Genomic DNA, 23,771 nt, shown 5'->3' with positions numbered 1-23,771 from the left:
GATGAGCAGAACACTGTAAATAAAATAATTTTAATTCGAATCAAGAAACATATTTTGTCGATGTGTTGTATCAGCTACAAGCTTTGACAGGCTGTCTTTTCCCACCTTTTCCCAGACAATGAGATGGAGGTTGCAGACGAGCATGTGAAGGGAGGTGAGTGACAGAATATTTTATGGTTGCCTTTTCACCTTAACACCTCCCTTTCCTGCACACACAACCTGAGTGAGTGGCAGAGCTTCGCCTCGTGACAGTGATTTGCACGTTTTTTTGATGTATTCAGCAGAAGAAATTGAATGTTTATTCATCCGCTGACAAGTTGAATCACGATGTTGACGCGCTGCTGTTAAAAATACTTCATGCCAGCTAAGGGTACACTGCTTTACAAGAGCTTATGTCCGCTGCTAATTCCCAGCGTCAGTCTCTTCATCCGGCTCGCTGGCACCATGCCTTCAGACCACCTAAAGTGAGCGCCAAAGCAACATCTCTCCCAGCAGCGTGCGCTAGGCTGGAGAACAAACACAACCACCAACGCGTCAGTCTTTTATCGCTGCTCCATCTTGGCAAGTGGCCTGTAGCGCCCAGATACTGCTTATCATGTTTTAACTATTGACATTTGTCCATGTGCCGTCGTTCTGAATAAAGACAGGCACCGATACAAAGCACCGTTGACAATTTACATAAAGAAGTGAGAAGTTCAACTCTGTGTTTTTGTCACCTTGGGAATTTTCTGTGAGCGTGAGTGAGATAGGTTTTGTTCTGTTTGTTGGTAAGCTTGCTGTTTTGGTGTGCTTGTTTATTTTCTCTTTTCAAACTCTGAACTGCAATCTGAACCAGAGTTACCCGGCAACATACGAGACAGATGAATACAAATACGGTCTGTTAGAGGAATTTAGTTTCTCTTTTTGACATCTGATGTCCCCTGCCGTAGAATTTTAAAAAATGCATTAAAAGTAGAGCTCAATTCTCTTTCATATATCATATACTAGGATTTGTGTTTGGTGTGTTTTAATTTGAACTACGCTTCGATTTAACTGGCTTTTTCAAAAGTTAACATTTATTGATAACACTGATCAACAAATATAGATGTTTTTATTTGTGTGTGTGCTGATTCTGGATCAGCTCTCTTTTTTTTGTCTAGGTTTTTGTTCTAACAATGTAATATCGCAATAAGTTTTGTAAGCTATATGAATGAATGCTTAGATTCAGCAACAAGTTAATTTAATTTTTCTGAAATATCTTAGCTATAAATAACAATGCAAAAAAACTTGATGTGCTTGAAGAAAAATAGACATATTTTAAATCAGCATCAAACATTTAAAGATTCATAAACCAATTTCTGATCAAAATTTGGTTTTGGCCAGTCTAATGGGGACTAACAAATAGTGTGTGTGTATGGGGGGGGGGGGAATTTGTTTGAGGGGAACTTGTCCTGATCTGTTATTTACAGTTAGTTTTGAACCAGATGTTACACTACATTACCTTCCAGCATGAGGCTATTTCAATAAAACTTCTCATGTCATATTGCCAGCACTGTCCTGGTCTACTCGGGCCTTTTTTGAAGTGCTGCCTTTTTATTTTGCGTCATCAGCCAGAGTTTGACTCACTGCTATATGGAACCTATTCAAAGGTCCGAATGGCTCACATTCTCTGGCAGATTTCTTTTTTTCCCCCTCAATTGTACTCTGGGGTCGCTCTCAAAGCCTTGCATTGCCCCATCGGAGTCAGATTTTGTCAGGGACTTATAAAACAACAGCATGTAAAAGCATTTCACTCTCCCCATGCACTGTCTTGGGGTCAGCCTATTCAGAATAGCCAAGTTAGAATAAAAAGTCTGAGTCCATCATGCATTGTCCGTTATTGAGCAGTCGGATGATTTGACAATCTGTTACCCTTGTGTCACTAAATCATTATTTTCTTGCAGATAACACATCACCGTCTACAAAATCAACAGCCAAGGATGACAGTGACAATAACAGAGGTTTGTGTGAAGCATCCGTACTATTGTTTCCACCTGCAATATTTACAAACAGCAATGGTCTTCTTTTTTTACAACATACTAAGAGCTGTTTAATATTTAAACGTTCTTATTTAATTACACAAAAAGTGGAAATATTAGTCACCTGTATTATGACCATTTTAAATACAGCACTACTGTGCAGTTATGGCTGATAATTTACCCAGTTTATTTTGGATGTGAGTTCTGTTAATGATGACTCATCATTGGCACATTTATATGTATTTGGCGGGAAATAAAAAAGTGTCTTGGCAATTGCTTCATTGCTGACCAATCACCAGTCATAGTCAGCACAGTATTCTCAAATCCCTCTTTGGGAAAATGAATACAGCAGCATGAAGATTGGTCCTTTTCAAACAAATGTTTTCTGGGAGGCAAACTTGTTCAAGAAGCCATTATCTGGCTATTCTGCAGTTTCAGCCCCTTTGGATGTGTAATATTGAAACAATTATAGGCTTCTCCGATACGATGGACCAAAGATAATTAGATTCTTACACTGGAGGGTGTTAGTAGGCAATTAAAATGGTACACCATCCATTTGTCTTCGAGCCTAAAGGTTGCAGGGAATTTTTAAAGATAGCAGTCATGGTTGTTTTCCCCGGAGGGATGGCTCATCGCGCTGATTGCGGAAGGCTGGACTAGATAGCGCAGTCACTTCAAGGGCGTCAATAATTCTGTGTTTCTTAAACAAAGTGCAGTTTTGCTACCTTCCTGTCTGCCTGTATTTCAGTCTCCCTGCTCAGCATACATTCCTATATAATCTTGCGAAAGCAATTCAAAATGATTCACAAATTCAATCAGTAGCATTAGAAGGCATAAGTAGTTTGTAATAATCTTTATAAATCCTAATTTATCAGGCCCTCCAGTTTAATAGTAACTAATCCATTCACAAAAGGCCCCGCCCGGCACATCTTTCGAGCATGGGAACACTCAGTCCTTGAGACAACCTCTCTCACAGGAAGAGAATAAAATTATTTTGTAGTGGCTCCAATGTAAAGGTTAGGTGTGGATTGAGCATATAGATGGGGGATTGATCATAGAAAACACTCAGATAGCACAAAGTGTAGGAAATGTACTTTTGGTAGAAAAAATAAATGGCACATGTCAGCTATGTGATATTCATACTTCAAGATGCTTGAGCATCTCATACAACACCAAATGCTTCCGCACAAAACCCAATGCACTTTATCAGCTGCCATTCATACGCGGAGCACTTGTTCGATTAAATTATACTTTGTTGCAGTGCTGCTGGAATGTGTCTGTCAATATGCCTCTGTGTGATGCATCACACTCCTCGGGGAACTCCATGCTCTCCACACCACGGGTCAGCCATGAGAGGCTTTTAGCTGTTGTACAGATGAAAGGAAAACATTAAGGCTGCTTCCAAGTGTGCGTTCTTGAAAAAAAAATACTGGTTAGAGAAGTGACACATAAGAGTCAAGAAAACAAGCACTATTATTATATACCACAGAAGGTACAATGAGTGGGAGGCAAAAAAGCGCAAATAAACCCAAGCATCGGCTTTTAAACGGATGCCCACCCTGTTCTCACAAGTTTTTGGAAACACGTATGTGCAGCGTCATCACACTTGACTAACTTTGCAGCAGCAAACAAAGCCAAAGTGCTTTTGGCCATATGTTCAGTTTTTCCTTGAAACAGGTACAATGCCATTAAACTGTTCATAATGATGATGGTGTTGAGTCAAAACTGACTCTTTGATCAATTTATACTAAAAGCGTCATTGGATGACCCTCAACCTTGCTCATCTTAACGCACGTTTATGTGCAATTTACAACTTAAGTTTTTCCTCACATTTAAACCTTGTCTTCTTTATTTGCATGTATGTGCATCAGAAAAATGATTTTTTTTTCAAGTATGTAAAATTGTGAGAAATATGCATTTCAATTGACAAATGTATTTGTTTTTCTTGACTACAATAGCCAAAACACAATAACAATCACCATAGATTTGTACTGAGGGTTTTTTTTTTTTTTTTTTAAATAGAGACGACACCCGAGTTGGCAAGCAGCCCCGTAGTGTTTACTATTTGGCATCAGGGTGGTATTAGTGAGATTAGTAGGTGTCACAGGGCACAATAAAACGTGAACCTTGAGCCAGTAATCAATGTCTTGCTGGATGTGTTTATCTGGGTTGCTACGGGTTCTGGTAACGAGAAGAGGAAAGAAAAATAGCGGTGACTGCGGACTGTGCATGGAGATAAATAACATTGAGTGGGCCTACGCTCAGCCACTTCACAGGCATCGCCGACAAACACTGCAAAAATGATTTGATTGTGAGCTTTTGGTCATCACAATGGCCTTCTTGCACGTGCCTCATCATTTTTTTTCCCCTTTCCTTCAGTTGGCTTTTATAGGTAGGGTTGATGAGAGGGCAGTGGAAAGAGTGTGTTCGATTTTCATTTATTGCCGAGTATGAGCTCCATCTGTAGATATCCACTCAAGTCAAGCAGGACACAGAGGGAAGGATGCATATCAACTTTTGAATCATTTATTTCCATGTAATACTTAACCCTGTTGTTGTCATGAATAAATCATCCATATGTCTGAAAGGCATGTTTTTTTTTAACAAAACACGACATGGCTGCTCTCTTAAAACAATAGGAACATTTCAATATCTAAAAAATATATAGACTCATTAAGGCTGAGTGCTCTAGTGCGGGTTTGAGTTGAGAGCTGCTTTGTATGTAGGTGCTGACCAGTAGTGAAATATCTTGGACCTGCAGTCACAATGAAAAGTAGGGTTAGGTACTCTTAGTGTTGGAAAGAACGCTTGTGACAATGCTGCCACCTTCTGTTTGTAACGCACGAGTGAGTTGGATGTTGAGGAGGGGGGTGTCATTGTGGATACACTTCTTTCTAATGGTCCTAATCTTGGAGCCATTATAAATCACAGCTGCCCTACATATGATGTTTTGTCACCCCGTGTTCGCGGGGCATTCTTCATTGCAGATTGAGCACAGTTGTTCTCAATAAGATCAATATAAATGATGAAATTCTGTGGGGGAAATTGCATTTAGCCTCTTTCCACGTCTGATATGTTGGCTGAGATCACTATTTTATGATTATGACAGTCATTCAAGCATTTTCAACGCAGAGTGTGACCTCAGCCTTCATCCTAACTTGTTTTTCTCTAAGGTATTCCATTTGGCCCTTTCGGTGAGGCTCCATCTCCAAATGTCAGTCATGATTAATAGAAAGGATTGTCATTGACTGCGTGTCACCAGTATTCGGCATGATGGACAGAGGCAGCCACTCCAGATAAACATGCAGTGATGCTGGAACTGGACTTTTATTCCATTTAATAGAGGCTGACGTTTGTATTGTTCAGAGTGCATGGCAAAATTGTGCAGATATGGAAAATGGTTTGTCTGTCTAGCTTTTGGGGGGGGAAGCAATTATAGAAGCTGCACAATAATCATTGTGTGTAACATGTTCTCTTATTGGTGTCATGGCTTCATTTACTGATGTCATTAGTTGACATGCAGTGTGTGTGTGTGTGTGTGTGTGTGTGTGTGTGTGTGTGTGTGTGTGTGTGTGTGTGTGTGTGTGTGTGTGTGTGTGTGTGTGTGTGTGTGTGTGTGTGTGTGTGTGTGTGTGTGTGTGTGTGTGTGTGTGTGTGTGTGTGTGTGTGTGTATGTATGTATGTTTTAAAGGCACATGTCAATTCCAACCTTAGTTCCTTAAGTAGACCAAAAATGAAGGTTTTCTCAATCATTAGATGAACAATTTTTATTTTAATAATTAATTAGGGAAGCGTACAGAGGCAACTGCTTTTAAAATGATGTGCTGTACATCCGTTTTTATCACGTGACTAGTATAAGAAAATAATGTAGCTGCATCACTCAGTACCACTTTAACTCCCCGTGACCCCGAACAGGAAAGGTTATATAGCAGATGGACAGATGGATGAAATAATAATGCATTTACAGTACACTTGAATGGTGTTGGTGTAAATGTGCATTATAAATAGAAACACATAAGTCATTTAACTTCACTGCAAAAATCAAGTGAATGCTTTTTTTTTGTTTATTTGATTTAGGCTTCTTCGTGTCGTGCCACGTCGGTAAAATAAATGTGACCCCTAACAGACGAATTGCAAATGACGGTTGGGCACAATGTGAAACAAATTTGAATTCTGTCTCAATCGGTGTTGTGACAAGAATTGAACCCCCCCCCCCCAAGTGTTAAATATTTCCTGCCATTCAGTGGCCTAGACGACTCAAAAGTACTAACTGCACTTTCCCTCAGACTTATCCCAAAGTATATTTTACTACTGGAGGATATAGTTGGATTACAAATTTGACCTATACGTATAATGTGTCTCCTCTGGTCACGCTAAATATAGAAATAGAGCTGGAGAAGCGTTCAGAAGATCCTTTTGTTGTGCAGCATACATATATACAAGGACGGCTCTGTTTGTGTTCCACCCTCCTTGACGTTTGAAGTGAATGATAATGCAATGTTTTGTTTTGTGTTGGGTTTTTTTTCCCAAAACTTTAACTTTGAGACCTTTTTTTTTTTTTTTTTTTTAAAAAACACTGTTGTTTCATTGCTTCGATGAGTTAAAAATGGTCCTGTGTATACAGCCTCCAGACTAAAGCAGCACAGGCTAAAACCGGAGGTTCATGATTTATTTCGAGGTTCAACATTCAATATGAATCATTTATCATGACAAAATGTTGCCATCTTTTGCATGTTTTGTTTTCATATGTGCCTGCCGAGCTGGTATTCAAGTGATGAATATTTTCTCCCCTTTCTAGGAAAAGAAGAAGAAGAAGAAGAAGCAGGTGATGAAGACAAGGCTGACGACGGTAATGTCACTTTCCGGCTCATTAACATGCTCACAGCCCCTTTGCTCTGCCATTGTTCCTTGGTGTCATTTGTCATCAAAAATTGAATGTACTATTCGCTCCACTTCAGTATTTCCAACCCACATGCCAACAATGCAACAAAAAGGAAAGTTCTCTTATCACAGACGCTCGGAAGAAAGAAATCCCTCAATTATGTATGGCTTTGGAAGTGACATTATTTTCCCCTTTCTTTTTCTCACTTAATTTATGCATGCCTTTGTTTTTCTATTGCTCACACACTGCAGTACAAAGACAAAGCGACATGAAGCGATGAAATGAAAAAGCTGTTTTAGGTGATACCAAAAGGCGAGTCATTTTGACTCTCGGCGTAAATATTTTCTACTTTTTGAACTCTTTTGTTTATAGATGCGGAAGGAATTGAAGACGTGGTGATGGAGAGTCAGAACCTAGGTATGGTAAACTTGCAAACAAAGTCTATTTTATGGGCTTATGTTAATGTTTGAGATTATATTGTGCAAGCTGATCAGACATTTTGGTAGTGGAGAAGTTAATCACACACAAATAAACCTGTTCCAGCGGCTCCTAAAACATACTCGCGTGAATTTATTTGGTCTGCTTGTTGTTTGTTATAAAAGGACCACGGTGAACAGAAAGCAGGAAATATTTCTTGTCTGAAACTTTTCTACCTTCCTCTGTCATTAAGATTCAAGATTTGCTTTGCTGTCAGGGAGCAGCACCTTGAATCTCTTCTTATTTTATGTAAATCCTATTCCATTGACAGAATTTTGACAGATGGAGCAGATAGAGCGTCTCTAAACATGAATTTTGTAGATTTTCGATAAATGTGTTGTGCTAAATGCTTCCCTGGTTTGCTATCCAAGGCATTAGTTCTGTAATTAACCTTCTCGTGAGACATAAACAGAAAGGTAGGATCAACCACAAGAAAAATACATAAAACAACAGCAACAGAATAATGCTTCTCATGGCTACATGGGGGGTAAACAAATAAAAAAAAGCCTCTAGGGCATTAAGATCATCTTTTTGTTAGCTATTTATGAATAAACAATGCTCTTGTGAAATATTTCCAAATACACACGGGAAACTTAACACTACATCATTGTTTGAAGACGCAACTCGTGTGAAATCTTTAGTCAGATCCAAATTAATCCTTCAAAACCTTTCATGTTTTTTTTGTTGCTGGTCAAGATGAAGATTTGGGCCTTGAGGAGCTGAATCAAGAGGAGGATGAAAATAACAGTCAAGGCCAATGTGACGATATGGGAAGTGAACACAATGAACATCAGGACACTGTCATTGAAAACAAGGATCAAGATAAAGACAAAGGTACAGAACAAGGCGTGCTTACCATATAGTCAATTCACACATTCAGACCTATGAACAATTTGAAGTCGTATTGTAACCTAACGTGCATGTTTTTGAAATGTGGTTGGACGCTTGAGTAACTGGGATAAAATCACAATTTACAATATTTGATTTCTGGGGACTTTCACTTGCAATGCGACTTGAGACAAAATAATTCAGATGTCTTATTACAGCCTAACAGGTATGACAACATGTCCCAAAAGACGTTTCAGGTAGTAATGAAAGACCTGTAAGGACCATTGTTTGCTTTTTTTTTTTCCAGCAGATGATGAGCTAACTGCTGCAAAGACAGGCGAAAAAGAAACTGGCAGATCCACTGTGGAGATGAAAGGTAAAAAAAATATCCCAGCTAGCTTGCAAATGTATTTGATATTTAGATTGAAGTCCAGTTCATTCCTTCTATCAGTGGCATTCTTGATCAGTGTTTGCAGACATTGTCGCAACTTCAGTCAAAGCTTCTTCAATTTGGTGCTAAAGTATTGCGGTGTGAAAGCAGCCTAATTGTATTTAGTCCAGGTATCTTCAAATTAAGCTTAGTCTAAATTGAGTGTGAATGCTGTGAGCAGCAATATTGCATTAAGACAACGAAAGCAGTCGCTCTACCATTTTCTTTCTCACTATTTCGCCTTCTCTCTGAGTGACGTTCAATTAATTTAGGGTGAGAGCGAACCTTCCAAATAGATGTGTCTGAGAGCCTTCTCCATCCATTTTGAAAAGCCATCGGAATACGTCCCGTAAACACTACAAGCCTTTCCATCAGTGGAAAGCTACACTCCACCAGGTTGATTGTGTCGCGCCGGTGCCTGCCACTGTCAGTCACTGTCGAGGGTTACTATGGGATGGCTGTGGGAGAGCAGTAAACAGTGGTGTCATTCATGATTGCAGGCAGATTACATTTTGTGCAAAGGAGCAGGGTCTCCGGGATATGGTAAGTGCAAAGTGTCACTGATCTTGAGTCTCATGCATAGCTGGGCTTAGCCAAGCATATCTGTTGAGCAAATAGTTCCATAGCAAATGCATTTGATTAAATTAATTCTGCATTCAGGCTCGTGGCTATAGAGTGTAGATCTTAGTCATTAGTTGGAGTAATAAAATGGTTCATAATGATGTGAAGAATGAGGAGCAATGAATCAAGCAGCGGGAGAACTTTCCAGATTTTACATCCGTTCCAGCATGCTGGTTGGCTTGTGATTTGTTAATGGCCATCCATTTCCTGGACTGCTTATCCTGATCAAGAATTGGAACTCAGCCCAGCTGACTTTGGGCAAAATGCCGTCTATACCCTCAACTGGCTGCCAGTCAATTGCAACGTAGTGTCGATGAAGGGTAACCTTTCACACTCACATTCACAAAGTCGCTGAGCAGGAATTGAATCCAAGCTGGGCTAGAAAACGGAGAATGCACGAGAGAAGCGGCAGCCCATTTACCGTAACAGACAATCAGCTCCGATAGATTAGGTTCCACTGTATAATATATTCAAAAATAATTCAATGAGTTCACTTTACAGGGACTTAAACAATCTTCTTATCTGTCATCATGCTAATGTAACAGAAGGCATAAGGCTTGCTGATGGAAACCTGCTCCTTTGTATCACGTTTCATTCCAGGGTTTTATGTCCTCTTACTACTTCTATCTCCTGTGGTTGTATAAAAGAAAAAAATAAATATACAAGAAGTCTATACTGAAGCCTCTCATGACATCTCGAATAATGATCATGATGACACGTGACCATGCTATGTTGCATTTCACCCTTCTGACAGTACCTTAATGGCTTAGTAAAATGAACCCTTCTGTAAAATGGGTCCTAAATCCCCTCACTTTATACACATCATCTTATTTGAAAAGCTTTTGCCCAACTGTGGCACCCTAATATTTTGTGCATGTCTCCCAGTGTTATTAAAGGTTGTCGCTGCGTCTTAAGTTGGAGTTGTTTTAGTGTCATTGAAGAAACTGCAACTTTAGCAGGCACTAAAGCTGTGTAAGCGTTAAAGAGTGTATGTGATCCTTATTTAAACATGTCATAGCAATATGCCTCTATTAGCGTGTATGAGGCATTGATCACACTTTGCAAGGAGTGTTATAGACATTTCAAATACCTCCTATTGCATTTACACATCCACAACACCATGCTGTTCTCACACACCATACGATTGCACATGTGGAAGTGTGTATCATAGCTGAGAAGTTCAGTCCCAGCTCGCCTACACTTAATACCAAAGGGGTGAAAAAAGCTTCCTGTTCATTTTCACCCTTGCCACTCTGAAACTTTTATCGTCTCTAATCTGCTTGTTTGCCTATTTTAGATGCAGATGTAGGACACAGGTTTCCTCCTGATGTCTTTTGAGTTTCTTTTATTATCATTTAACATTTGACTTTTACACCTTAAGTCATTATTTAGAAAATAATGAAAATATATACGTATAGTACTGAACAGAAAAACCCTCATTTTATGTAAGCAATATAACGGACCAAACTGTATGTCATGTGGGGATTTTTTTAGCGTGATAGAATATTCATGTGGAGAAGAGATGTATGTAAGGTGGCGGGCAGAGGAGAGATTTTATATTTTAAATTGAAGTTGCATGCTCCATTATTTGAATTATATGTACATATTCAATATCACCTTCCATATGCAGGTAATGAGATTCTTAGCTCGATATTTGTGGTTAGAAAGGCCCACCAAATTGAATCAGAATCCAATCATCCTTTATTTATGAATATTCATAACGTACTTTAAAAGGGAATTGGAGGCTGCATTCTTATTGCCTATCTCTTCAGCCTTGTTCTGCTGAATTGTGAGTGGGCACCTGCTTCAATAAGCTCATGGAGCACCCATAAATTAAAGCAAGACGCTCTTTGCCTTGAGCAAGGAATAAATAAATGCGAGTTGAGAACAGAAATTGTTTTTCCTTCATGCATTGTGATTCTCAGCTCGAAGTCAATAGCGATTGTCTTTGTTTCCAAGGTAAGATTTAATGGCAGCACAGATTCAATCCTCGTGTGTATACAAGCGGCATCATCAGTCTCCTGAATCAAATTTTTGGCAATCCGTGTTTGAATGATAATCATTGAAAAGTCCTAAATAAGTTTTGTTGTTTACAAGCTGAGATTTTGGTCGCCTGCCTGATAGTGTTCCCTAATGTAATGTTGAACAGTTAACTTCTTTTGCTTTGTTTTGTTTTATTTGGTTAATCCTCCTAACAAATATGCATCACACAGGCACCATAGCTGTGAAGTCTGAATACTAAAAGTAGGAATATTTTACCCTCTCCTGCTTTTGTTAATGAAAGACTTTCACTTTGTTGTGCAATTTCTTTAGTCCAGAATGCCTGGTGGTTTTTTTTCCCCTGATTTCTTGTTGTACTTCTTAAGTGGTGCTAGAACAGTGGAGTATGTTGGTACCAACAATCTGCGAGGTGCAGAAAATAGCAAGTAGCATATTGGTTATGATACGCAAAAGCGACATTGATTGCCTTTGCTGTGAGTCAATGACTCGACTCCAGTTGGTAGGTTTTTATACATTTATATCGCTTTCTTTTTGCCAGGCTGAAAAAGTCAAAGTTGCTGTGTTTCTCATCTGCTCTCGCGTGACTTGCCGATCTTGTGATATTGTAACTTCAACTTTTACGAGATGAATTTTGAGTACGGTAACTCACCTAACACACATACTGAAACGGCACATTCAATGTAAAAATGTCCATTTCATATGTCCAAACATCTGTCTGAGACAGAAACCATTACCGAGAGAGACCTTAAAGCTGGCTATGGTCATTCTAAAGGAAGGGCCTCTTCAAGGATGTGACTGGGTGCAAAGGAAATAAATGAGTAGGAAATAATCTGTAAAGTCAGACATGAGGGGTCCGTCAGAGGAGATAGTAAGGGAGCGGAAGGAGACAAAGACACACCCAGCAGGATATCACAACAGAAAGGCACAAATGGTTACATCAGCCTCTTTGGTCCCGCTGTCGTCACCCCCCTCAGCTTCTGAATCCCTTGATAGTTTTGTTTTGTTTTGTTTTGTTTTGTTTTGTTTTTCTCTCACTCCCGCGCACTTATTATGTTGTTAAATTTGCAGCGCAGCAGTCTTCATTATCTATACACAGTAAACAAATCACACTGTTGGTTTCTGCGATGTCTTGATAGCATGACGCATGTCTGTCTTATGAATTGGACAGCAACAGATTCATTTAGCACTGAAGCTCTCCTACCACATCTCGTAATGATGTTAGTGAGCACAAAACACACTCAACATGATGTAGTTATTTCTCTTCCTTGTAAAATCCTCTCACACAATAAAAGAGTGCATCAAAAAATGGAGGCACCATAAATCAACCACTAACCATTATGAGATTCGCTTGTATTCTTTAGCGTGCTACTGTTATGTGAGGGGTGTTATTGATTAATTCTGTTTATATTTAACTGATTCTGTGGTAACATTTACAGCAACAAGCTGACACAAAAGGCTCTCTGGAAATCCAGCAGGCTTGTTATTGTTGTTAAGGTACACTCAAGTATGGCAGCCCATTGAGTGTGTCTGACTGCTTTTATGTGGTCTTCCTGTTTTGTATAGAGTCCATATTGTGTTTGGATTTGATTTGTTTAAAATAGAAAAGAGCACAAGTGGGTGTTTCAATGACATTCGTTCATGAATGCACTTTTACAGGATGAGATGATTTTTGCCCCCCCCCCCCCCCCCCAAAAAAAAATAAAGAAACATGATTAAAGTTGTCTTTGAGTCCCTTTAAAGCAGAATAAAATGAAAGCAAAAATACAGATGCTAAAAAATGTAACTTCTCGTGTTCTTTGTCATGGGCCTTTTTCTCAGAAAAATAAACAATCATGTATTTCTCCACTTAATTAGAAGCATGGTGGAGGAATACAACTGCTAATTTGTACTATGGCTTTCAAAGTCATACTCTTTAACAAACTCTTTGACTAACATACAAAAAAAATCCCTCTTTGGTGCTTGAGTTATTCAAAACTGTAAAATCCTGGAAGAGAAGCCCTGCTGGGGCATCTTGAGCATGGAGACAAGCCATAGTTCTTATCTTTCTTGTGAGTTTATGCAGCTTGAATTCCATTTGGCTCGCCTCCTCATTCTAAACTTTCTCCGACGCATATTGTGTTCACTTGTTATGCTAATTTACCCAAGCTGGGTTTGAATCTGTGTCTATTTTGTGCTTTTGAAAATCTAAAAATCCTATCACACTTTGTTGAAGCCATGCCTAGCTCTGGTTATTTATGTCGAGAGAAAGAAAATAGACCCACAGAGTGCACAAATTGTAAGGAATGTTTGGTCAGCTCTCTAGCCTAGTAAGCTGCCAAAAAAAAAAAAAAAGACAGGGGTCACGTTGGCTCCAGCCTTTTTTTATTCTCCTTTTGAAGCTTCTCTTCTAATCAGCCCTCTTATCTCTATTCATCTGTTTGCTTCACAAAAAAATGCCAAATGAATCAACTCTGAGCAGAGTGAGAATTTATCAGCCAGCGTGAGATGCGGCAGATGTGTGCTTGAAACGTCTGGATCCCGTCTTTGTCATTCTCCAGCATGCACGTCGACACACGCACACACATCCACCCTAAAAGCCAACACGAGCCCGAGACAGCATCTGAGTGATGTCTGTATGGGCTGCCTGTCTCCTGGAGGCTGCAGGAAAGAGTTGATGGAGCCGCTGCTTCAGATAGGAAAGGAACTAAACCCCAAGTGAGATGATGACTGACAACCGTTGTCTTTGGGAATAAAAGATCACAGTCAACATGATAAATTTGTCATTCCTTGGATTAAAAATGGCGTAACATTTTTAAACACTCGCACTCTTCATGTCTCCGTTTGCATGGAAAGCACAGCATATGAGAAATGATGTGATTCACAATAGTGTAATGGGCTGTGACTAAGAATGCAGAAATAAAACTGTAGGTGTGACAGTCTTACTTATGGATATGCGTCGGGGCGGGACGAGAAATGCAGCGAGAAGTGCGTTGCCGGCTTGGGTCTGCCATGTTAGCGCATTTGTTGTGATAAGACTCTTTAAGTGTGTCAGTGTGGGCATGTGTACGTGTTGGAAGAAATATTTTTAAAAGGTGCATTTATATGTACTATTTTTGTTGTTATCTCATATATGAATATGTATTTTGATGGCAGGGTTATCGTGGTTTGAATTTATGCTATGCACATTAGAAATTCTGGGTTCAGATCTCAGCTCACGGAATAAAACGACAGTATGAAATGTTCTCATTCCTAAACATGTTTTGTCGTGTAATGAGACACGTCACATTGCTGAGACAGGTCGATGCCATTGAATTTACCTGGTGTGAAACGGTATTTAATTCAATATACCTGAATATCAAAGAGCCAGTCTTCCCAGTGAGAATTGCTCTGAGCGTTAACTGTCTCCACCAGCTTGCCACCTTCTCGTGTGCATCCTGCTGCCATCTGTTCCCCAGGTAAACAGTGCACAACACACACGTCGTGTGGAAGAAATTGTAATTCATCAGAGCCATTTCTCATAATCCAGTTGATATGCTTGAACATACCCATTGTGGACAACATATTACCTAAAGAGAATTGAAAGGTTTTCAAAGCAGTGGCCTCTCAGAATTTCGTAATGTGCTTAAACAATCCAAAAATCAGCCGAAAAGTAGCTTGAACTTATTTTTAAGTGTATTTTCTTTGTATTTTCTTTTCTTTCAGTTTGTCACGTCGGATGTCACTTTCAAAAGTGTTCTGTTCTTCTTTCTGTCTGCTTTTGTCTGATTCCCCTCACTCCCCCCCCAAAAAAAAAGATATTCTCTTGGGAGCGCAGAGAGACGCGTCATGTTGGTACCGAAATCTTGACGGACAGGAGAAATATGAATTGGCTTGCTGTAAAAGTCATTGTCATGCCTCTCGCACATCAATTGAATCGTAAGAAATGAAGTGTTCTCTTGCTGTCTATAATACACCACTTGCTGACAGCTGCCACAGTAACAAGATCGTTGTTATTGTTATTCATTGCCTGTGCTTTTAATATCATAACAGTTTAGTGCATGTTTCTCTTGAGGTCTTGCCAATTAAGCTGCCCTGGAACTGACCTTTGTGGTGATAGGCAGGACTCTAGCAGCACTCCCACTTTTTACGACTCTCGAGACAAGCGCTTTGATTACACTGACTGCTTCATTGCATGATTTCCTGTGGAAAGCCAGGAGTTGCCCAGAGGAGGCATCACTCTCTAACTGCAAATGAAGGCTTGCGCTGCAACCTCTTGTCACACATACAAACATTCCCTGTTTCCATTAATGTCGTAGTGCAAGATTTGCCTTACCTCCGTGTCAAATTAAGCATTTTTTCGACCTACACTGGATTGATATAGTAAGGTACGATCGGGATTGAAGCCGGCTTTGTGCGGCAAGTGTGGATTAAGTGTAAAGATTATGTAAAGTTATTCAGCAAGTGATGAGAGAGGAGCAGGCCACCACTGACAAGCAAGTATGTAGGTCACACAGGGGGGAGGCTTGTTTTGCATTCCCCATGGTGTCTATTTTTGTGTCATCTCCTCCACCTCTCTTAGTTCTTCGCTTAATCAGGTATTCACTCACGGCCTCTCATCTCTACCTTACTCGACTAAATTCATGACAAACCGCTATGGCTAGCTCCCATTGTTTAGACTGCACTGTCTTGAGAGATCAACACACCCAGTAGAGATGCTTTATCAAACGTTCATCGGTGATTTTTTTTTTTCTCTTTGGCAGCATATGTTGTCAACTTTTGTCTTTTCTTCTGCCATCCAATCATCTGCACTTTCTCTGTACTCAACCCAAAGCAGATGGTGGGTGTCCTGTGTCGTTGTTTCATTCATTCCAATGACTCATCTTGTCAAGCAAGTCCCAAGCCCTTGTAATGAGTATGGGCCTCTTCGGTCTGTTTCGCGGACCCTAACCCAATTTGGAGCTGCAGCGTCACTTCTGCAAGGTTACCCAAACCCACCAGGGAGCACAAAGTTACTTGGTGTTCACAACGCTCGGCCTTTCTTATGGGGAAGAAAGGCTGAATATCAATGAAACCTCTTGTCTTCTAAGGAGGATAGCCAAGAGCGGGGCAGTCACAGGGTTTACAAAGCAAGCTTGTTTTTATCTCCTGAGCCTTTAGGTCACAGCTCAGTGCTCCTTAATTGGCTCAGATTGTTAGACATTGTTCCATCTTAAAGTAAAGAAAACTCCAGCTATGAAACGTTTACCCCCCCTTAGACACAAGCTGTTTTCCAACCTCTTGTTTGGAGAGCAGAGGCTCATACAGCTAAGCTATTTGCACGAGCTTTCACAACAAATGTAACATTAACATATGAAAATGGGATTCTTTCCACATTTACCAGCTCATTAATTCTTTTGATTTAGAACTTGGTGAGCCCCACCAGTTCTTGTTTTGTTTAAGATGGGGAGATGTTTTTTAATTATCTTTGCAGTTGGGCATATCAGGTCTTTAACTATTCACCCATGCAAAGTTTAATGAGGGATATTTTTCCGTGCTTCTTTAATATACATGGCATTGGACAGACCTGGACCAAGCTACTCATAGGCCACCCACTTTGTATTTGGAATTTAATTCCTTTTTCAGCCATTGTGGGGAATGAAAAATACTCTGATGCTGACCTTGGTATTTTCCTTTCTTATTCTCTCAAAATGAAGTGCTGTTGGGCCAGAAATGTCCTTCCGTCTGTTTCATAAACTCTGCAAAACTTTAAGCTCTTCACCAGAAAATCAGCTCAAGAAAATGCAGCAATGTAAATGATTCTGAGCATACTTGATTTTCAAGTGTGATGTGGTTTGTTTCTTTCTTTTTTTGTTTCTTTCTTTCTTTGTTTCTTTGTGTTTCTGACGCTTAGAGTTTAAGAAAAAGCTGCGGTAATCAAAGTCCTTCACTGAGGTAGTGATGTCATGTCTATTAGACTGTCAATAGCTGGTCACAATTTGAGCTAGCTGAGAACAAAACTCCCTTTTTGACATAAAATGAATAGCGGTTACTCTAAACCACAGGTGTCAAACTCAAGGCCCGGGGGCCAGTCACGGCCCGCCACATCATTTTATGTGGCCCGCGAAGACATTGTGCATCAAATTCGTGTCATTACTAGAATTGCGATGTGTCTCCACTTTTAATAATACCTTTTTTTTTTAATATTTGACCAGTTTTTACTCGTCTGATATATCAAAGGCCACTTTGGGCATGTCTTGCAATTGCTAATTGGACATGAACCTCTGGTGCAGTGTGCACATCCATTCCAAACATGGAGCCAGTGTATTTGAAATGGTCTACTTGGTTGACTCCAATTTGTTCCCTAAAAATCCGTGCATAACATAGTGTAATAATCTTCTACACCACTTTAGAAGTATGAAACATAAAATTGATGGTAAATTTGTTCACCAGTCTTTCTGATGGTGTCGATTACAGTCTTTGTGGCTTGCTCTCCGCCCTTTTTTATCAATTTTGCAAGGATCTCGCTCGGCTGCTTTTCCATCCTTTAGTTTTCTTAACATCTACTTTGATTTCACACTGCATAGCTTCTGATTCAAGTGTCTCAAGAAGTTGTTCCTCGGGAGGTTGCCGTGTAGTGTCTGAGCCAAAAAAGCCACTCGTCACATTCTGTCTATCGATCCTTTGATCTTGTCAGCTTCAAAAAGCATCCAGTCTCTATCATCGTTGATGTCGGTGCTCGGTTTAAGTGATATTTTTCCACTAATCTGCCCAATGAGCTGGTAAATGCGTTTGGTGTTTCCAGACCTGAATGGCTAAACTCAACCCAGCCAATTCTATGCATTTTGCTTGCTGTTATTCTGTCAGTTGGGCTTGTTGGTTTTATTTTGTATATCATATTTTGGCACTCGGGATCTTAAAATCCACGATTTCGCTGTGGCTCTCACAACCCAACAGTGTTCTTCCTTAATTGAGGTAACTGCTTCTGCTAATACAGACACAGTCTTCAAATCCAGTTGACATGGCAGGATCTTGCAAGTGCACCCATTTTAATTTGAGCTGCTTGATATGAGGCCTTGTCTTATTGAAACTACAATCATACAATTTCATCCTCACTAGTTGACCATCTAATTGTCCACACTGCGTAGTACCCAACGATCATCCCCATTGTCTCCATAACCTTCTAAACATAAAACACAATAGAATTAAAAGTTGAATAATCCACTGGGGAACAAAAATGCGACAGATCCAGATGGTCGGAACCTTCATCAATCTGTTGGGCTCATCTTCACGATACGTACACCAACTGCGGATACTTCAATACTACAAAATTATATCAGCGGTTGGGTAACCCATTAAGTGAGCGCAGCTCTGCACTACTGCTGATTCTAAATGAAAATAAAATATTTTTCAATGAAATGATCCCAGTAATATTTTATAGCAACGTTGTGTTGAGGAATATTAAAAATATTGTAAACTATATAATACTTTCCATTTTAATTACAGTGATGTTTGAGCAAGGACAGTGGTGCAGTGTAATCACGCTTCCTCTTGTCATCACATCTTGTCCAAGAAATAAATAGAAGGTGGGCCGGATGTAATTTTCTGCTTGTCTGCATATGAGGATGACTTGAACCCATGAGTTGTCTTTTTTCTTCGCTTTTATATTATGTATGTGAATACTGAATAGCACGCACTTGAGCTACTGATTGATTTTCTATTGTGGTTGTTTTCAATGAGCATCCAATTGTTCCTACTCAAGTCATTCATCTTTGTGGAGTTTGTGCTCATGATGTCTGTCAGCAAAGCCCCGGATTAATTCAAATTCTTTCACCATGCATACTGGTAATTTACATTCCAAAAAGGGAAAAGCGAGACACTTTCAAGTACCCCTTAGGGTCTGTGGTCTTAGTGTTTGGAACCGCTAGTGTAAGCGGTCTCGCTTCTTGCTGAGCGGGTCAATTTAGTCTACTGTTTTTCTACACCTTACCTTATCAACCCTCAGTGGAGTGGGCCTTTCCTTCAATAGAACCTTGACAGAAGAGTGTTTTTCTTTCCCCACTACCTTGCTTGTGTTTACCACAATGCACACACAACCTTCCCTAAATGATGGCCTTGCTACTGTCAGCATGCATGGGAGTAAAAATATAATGTAAATCAGACGAATGTGGCCTCCAAGACCATGTTTGTTGGACTGCAATAGAATTATGACATTTTTGCTTTTTTGGCACTATAGAGGGAGATTCTATTACAGCAATATTGTGTCTGGGAAGGAGCATCTGGAATGAGGCCAGGAATGAGCTCCTGCTGCTGCACACAATGCTATGATGCTATGCTAGTCTGGTTAATAAGGCAGACTTGACAGAAGCTCTCTTCCCACACATGTCACAATATCCTCATTTAAGCATCAGCGTGAACACCACCAACTGAATTGTAAAGTGTCAATGTGTAGGGTTAATTGAGGAGCAATGAATGCATCCCAATAATTTATGACTATTGACTCTGTTTGGTCTATTCTCATTTATAGTGCATGTAAACATGTGAAGATACCTTTTGACAGGGAGCTTTGAGGTTTAATAGAAGCAAATCTTCTAGAATATTAAATATATCAATATGCATTGTAAAGATATAAAAATAAAAATGATAAGCTGCGTATTAACACTCTTCAAAGTACGTATTGATTTTACATTAGGTTTGTTTTCCTGGCTGTTTTGCAGTAGTATAGAACTGTGCGGCATTATATTTGTTTCTCAAACCGTATTAATTGAACAAGCAGGTTATAAGGAAATTTAACACCAAATGGGGTCCATTTTCTGCATATAGAAGTATGTCTTTAAAAGTAGAGCACTAAGAGACGCTTTCATGCACATTTATTGTATTTTTTTTTTGTATTTTTTTTTTCCTCATCTAACCTCTAAGCATTGATGCCTCCTTTCCAAAACCTCAGCACTTAACTTGGTTTGTAGATGCTTATATCCCCCTCAGGGCAGTTTGATGCCTCGAGAGGAATCACACACACGCCCAGACACAAAGTCTGAAACTGTTGTTGCTTCATCCTTCCTACCCTGAGACTAACAAGGATTAGAAACTTCACTTCTGTTGCATCAGATAAAAATCCATTCTGTTTTGGGGGGGAAAACTATTTTTGAGTCAGCATATGATAGCTAGAATCAAAAAGGTGACGCTATCCAGCGAGCAGAAGGCTGAATGTCAGTAATGGCACAAGCAAACAATACAGCAGTTGACGACTGAAAGCAAACTAACGCCTCAACAAAGGATGTGGTAACTTTATAATAAAAAAAAAAAAAAAAAAGCCCAACTAATATTGTTTACATTGAACTCTATGCATCTTATGGCACTGTCATCCGAGATCATTTCCACAGGTTGCAGCCTAGCTATCAGCATCACTCCTTGCATTTCTTTTGGTGATGACCTTCACTGCAAGCTGCAGAATGCTTTCAATTCTAGCTGTTCTTTCATAGGCGAGCGGTTGTATTTCACGCCGCTGCTGGGCCGCCGGCCGCCGGGGGAGAGTGGGTATTTTTATGGTGTGCTTTGTTTGCCTGATTGTTGTTGCAAAAGGGGGAAGCGGCAAGGTTTGCTCGGGGAGTGAGGAAGAAGGAAGGAGTTGTGTGACTACTGAGATAACAGGCCGTATAGAGGATGTGGAGGGAGGTTTGGTGCAGGGAGGATTCTTGTGCTGCCTTACAGGGATGGCAGTTTGTAATTAATTTTGCACGCATCTCTCTCCCTTCTCGTCTATGTTTTTTTCAGCTTTTTTTAAGTGCAACTCTAGAAAAGTACTGAATTTCCAAGCACAAGAGGCCATTAAGTAGGAATGTTAAACGTAATATCCTAGCGTTATGCAACTACTTAGAGGTTTATGAATTATATCTTAAGACATGTGCTTCACATTGCAGATGCCTCCGAGACCACACCCGGCACCAGCACTGAAGGTGAGCATATCACTTGTTTCTCCATTCTGCTCCCTGTTTTTAAAGTGATATATTGCAGAAACCCACCACCGTTCACTGCCGGCATTCTTTGTTACATTGTTGTTGTTTTTTTTTGCTTCCCTGCTACTTAAAGAATAACAATTCATATTTGCATCAAGGCTTCAGGAAGTGTAGATAGACTGTGACCAGAAAAATCAAAATAATATTTGGAGCTTGTACTTGAAAGTTCTTCTTATCTTATTAATTTATAGCTTATAATTTAGACTTACTTTCAATAGTGGCAGAAGTGTTCTGAAAATTAGGAACAATTTCAAATAACTGTCATTATTGACACAAAACGTTTAAGCTTCTGTTGTAAAGCAGGAAAAAAGCCACAGAAAGCCTACTAGAACATGAGAACTTTAGGGTTTTATTTATTTGGGGCAATTTTAGACTTTCAATGGTGGCAGGTGTGTATTGACGCTCATTAAAGATACGCTTGAATGTGATTTGTTAATTCTGATGACAGGCACAGCCCCAGTTTTGAGTGAATGTGCACATTTATGTAAACATTTTCTCTCGACTTGAGTTGTTTTTTTATATGTCACCAAAATGGCTGATCAGCAGTGGGTGTACTCTATTTATCTTATGTATTCTTCCTCAGCATGTGGGCCATCCATCCAAAATTTGGGATTATAGTGTTTTTTGCCAGTACATTTTACATAATGATTGCAAAGACAAAACATATTCATTTTGCTTCTGTTTTCTTCTATTTTCACTCCCACTTCAATTCAGAGGGGATAAAAGATCATGTTGAGAGTTCAGGGGACCACGAATCCATAGTGACTATCAGCATGAAGTCCAAAGGTAAGAAAAACACGGAGGATGTATTCCCATTCATTCAAAACACTGCCAACAGATGCATACGAGGCCACAGCTGCCAAATTAAAATTCCCTCCGACCGGAGGTTGTCTCAGAATTACTTAGCCAAATCTGCCGAGCCACTCCACAAAGCCGAGCGCGACACAGCTTCACCCTCTTCGGATTCATGCTGTCTCTCCCGCAGAGCTCTTGCACTCCTCCCCATCTGTCTCCATCTTAGCAGGCAAAGACATCAGGTAGACAGTCTTTACGTGCGCCTTCAGGGCCAAATGCATTTGTAAATGCACCCCCACCCCCCCCTCCAACCCCATTTCAGGTCTTCAGCCATGACCCTGGTATTTTGGTATAAATGTGTCAGCACGTCTGTGGAGATTGAGTGTGATAAATTGCTTGCAAACTCTACGATCAGACGTTCAATAAATCAAGTGTGCAATACATATTATTCCAAGGTGCGGACAAGACAGACTGTAGGGGCGATAATCATGCAAATAAATCATATTTGATAAGAATACCGCGCTGTTATTCTCAGGTCCCCACTGAGATTTGGGCATAATAACGCAGCATGTAATTGGAATGACGCAGTTCCACAGAATACAAAGAATTTGGATGTCTGCATGTGTTCTGAATTTGGCTTTTTTCCTATGTTAAGTTGAATAATGTGTATCTAATTTGATTATTATCAATTTCCGGGAGGACGTTGTACACAGCCTTATACAACGGAATTTTGGAGCCACAAATGAAGCCTTGCCGCAATCCTAATTCGCAAAATAACTTTATTGTGTGTGCAGACGCTGCTGAGAAGAAAGACTGACCGCCTGAGGAAAGGACAATCAACCTCATCTGACAGCCAGCAATCTGACTGAAGGCCATTCATAAGAGAATCAGACAAGCCCAATGGCGATTTGGGCGCTCCCACCGATTCAAGACATCCCGTTGTTCACATATCCAACTTAGTTTTGCCCATTTCTTATTTGTTAGTACGACCACGAGCCCGAAAGTTATGTGCATCCAAAACCTTTCGGCTACTTGAACATATCAAGCAGAAAACATGAGCCATAACTCACCATGTCATAACCTTTCCATTGTGCCAGCTGAATGAAAAAAGATGAAGTGAGTTTCTTTCTTAGAGCCACGCCCACTAGGAGAGCACTGTATCAACAAGTCGGATTCACATATTAGTGAGGTTTTGTTCATACAAAGAAAAATATTGTCAGTTCAATTTACCGTGATCAAGGCCAAGGTTACTCTTTGGCTCTGCTGTATTCAAACTCCTCTCTGAAACCTTTTTCTTTACTTCTTAACTCCCACACGGTTTAAAAGTTATGATTGTCTTCTATCTAGCAAATGGACTCGCCGGTTCTCTTTCCCCACCTTTGACCCAACCCCCACTTCTTCATCATTCTCTGTGCATGCCAGCAAATTACTTTGACAAAATGAGTCATCTCTTCTTGTCTCCTTTTCAGATTGTGTAATATTTGTGGAAGAATTTGCCTTATCTCATCAAACATGCAATCGCTATCACACAAAGAGTTGGGCTAAGTATTAATTCTGAGTTTTGATTTCAGACTTCATTTTGTCATTGAAGTCACTAAAAGGCTACTCACTACCTGTTGATTGTTCATTAGTTACTTTCAAATGATTTTTAGTTCAATGGTCTTTATGGCTCACTTTTCAGTGGTGCCACATTGATGATCGAATGGGTTCGAGAGTTCTAAGGAATGTTGCCTTCATACTTTGGTGTTTGTTTTGCTAAAATCTAACTGAAAGAATGAATAAAGATTGAA

General features: G+C 39.9%; 1 protein-coding gene across 4 annotated transcripts in view; it reads left to right on the top strand.

The window, feature by feature from the left end:
* macrod2 (mono-ADP ribosylhydrolase 2) overlaps positions 1-23,771 on the top strand; it is a 272,730-nt gene extending 248,959 nt beyond the window's left edge. For 3 of the 4 annotated variants that reach the window (XM_085922722.1, XM_085922721.1, XM_085922724.1), the window contains 9 exons: positions 116-154; positions 1,923-1,979; positions 6,796-6,846; positions 7,252-7,296; positions 8,053-8,190; positions 8,492-8,560; positions 21,091-21,126; positions 21,901-21,972; positions 22,776-23,771. In XM_085922722.1, the coding sequence (XP_085778848.1) occupies positions 116-154; positions 1,923-1,979; positions 6,796-6,846; positions 7,252-7,296; positions 8,053-8,190; positions 8,492-8,560; positions 21,091-21,126; positions 21,901-21,972; positions 22,776-22,798 (530 nt within the window). In that variant the 3' untranslated portion in view covers positions 22,799-23,771. The remainder of the gene's footprint in view (positions 1-115; positions 155-1,922; positions 1,980-6,795; positions 6,847-7,251; positions 7,297-8,052; positions 8,191-8,491; positions 8,561-21,090; positions 21,127-21,900; positions 21,973-22,775) is intronic. The other variant, XM_085922723.1, reaches the window with a different exon arrangement.

The sequence above is a fragment of the Syngnathus leptorhynchus genome, chromosome 10 (genome assembly GCF_054491065.1).
Source record: "Syngnathus leptorhynchus isolate UIUO chromosome 10, UIUO_Slep, whole genome shotgun sequence".
Classification (NCBI taxonomy): domain Eukaryota; kingdom Metazoa; phylum Chordata; class Actinopteri; order Syngnathiformes; family Syngnathidae; genus Syngnathus; species Syngnathus leptorhynchus.
The sequence above is the reverse complement of the archived record's forward strand: the minus strand, read 5'-3'. Positions and strand labels throughout refer to the sequence as shown.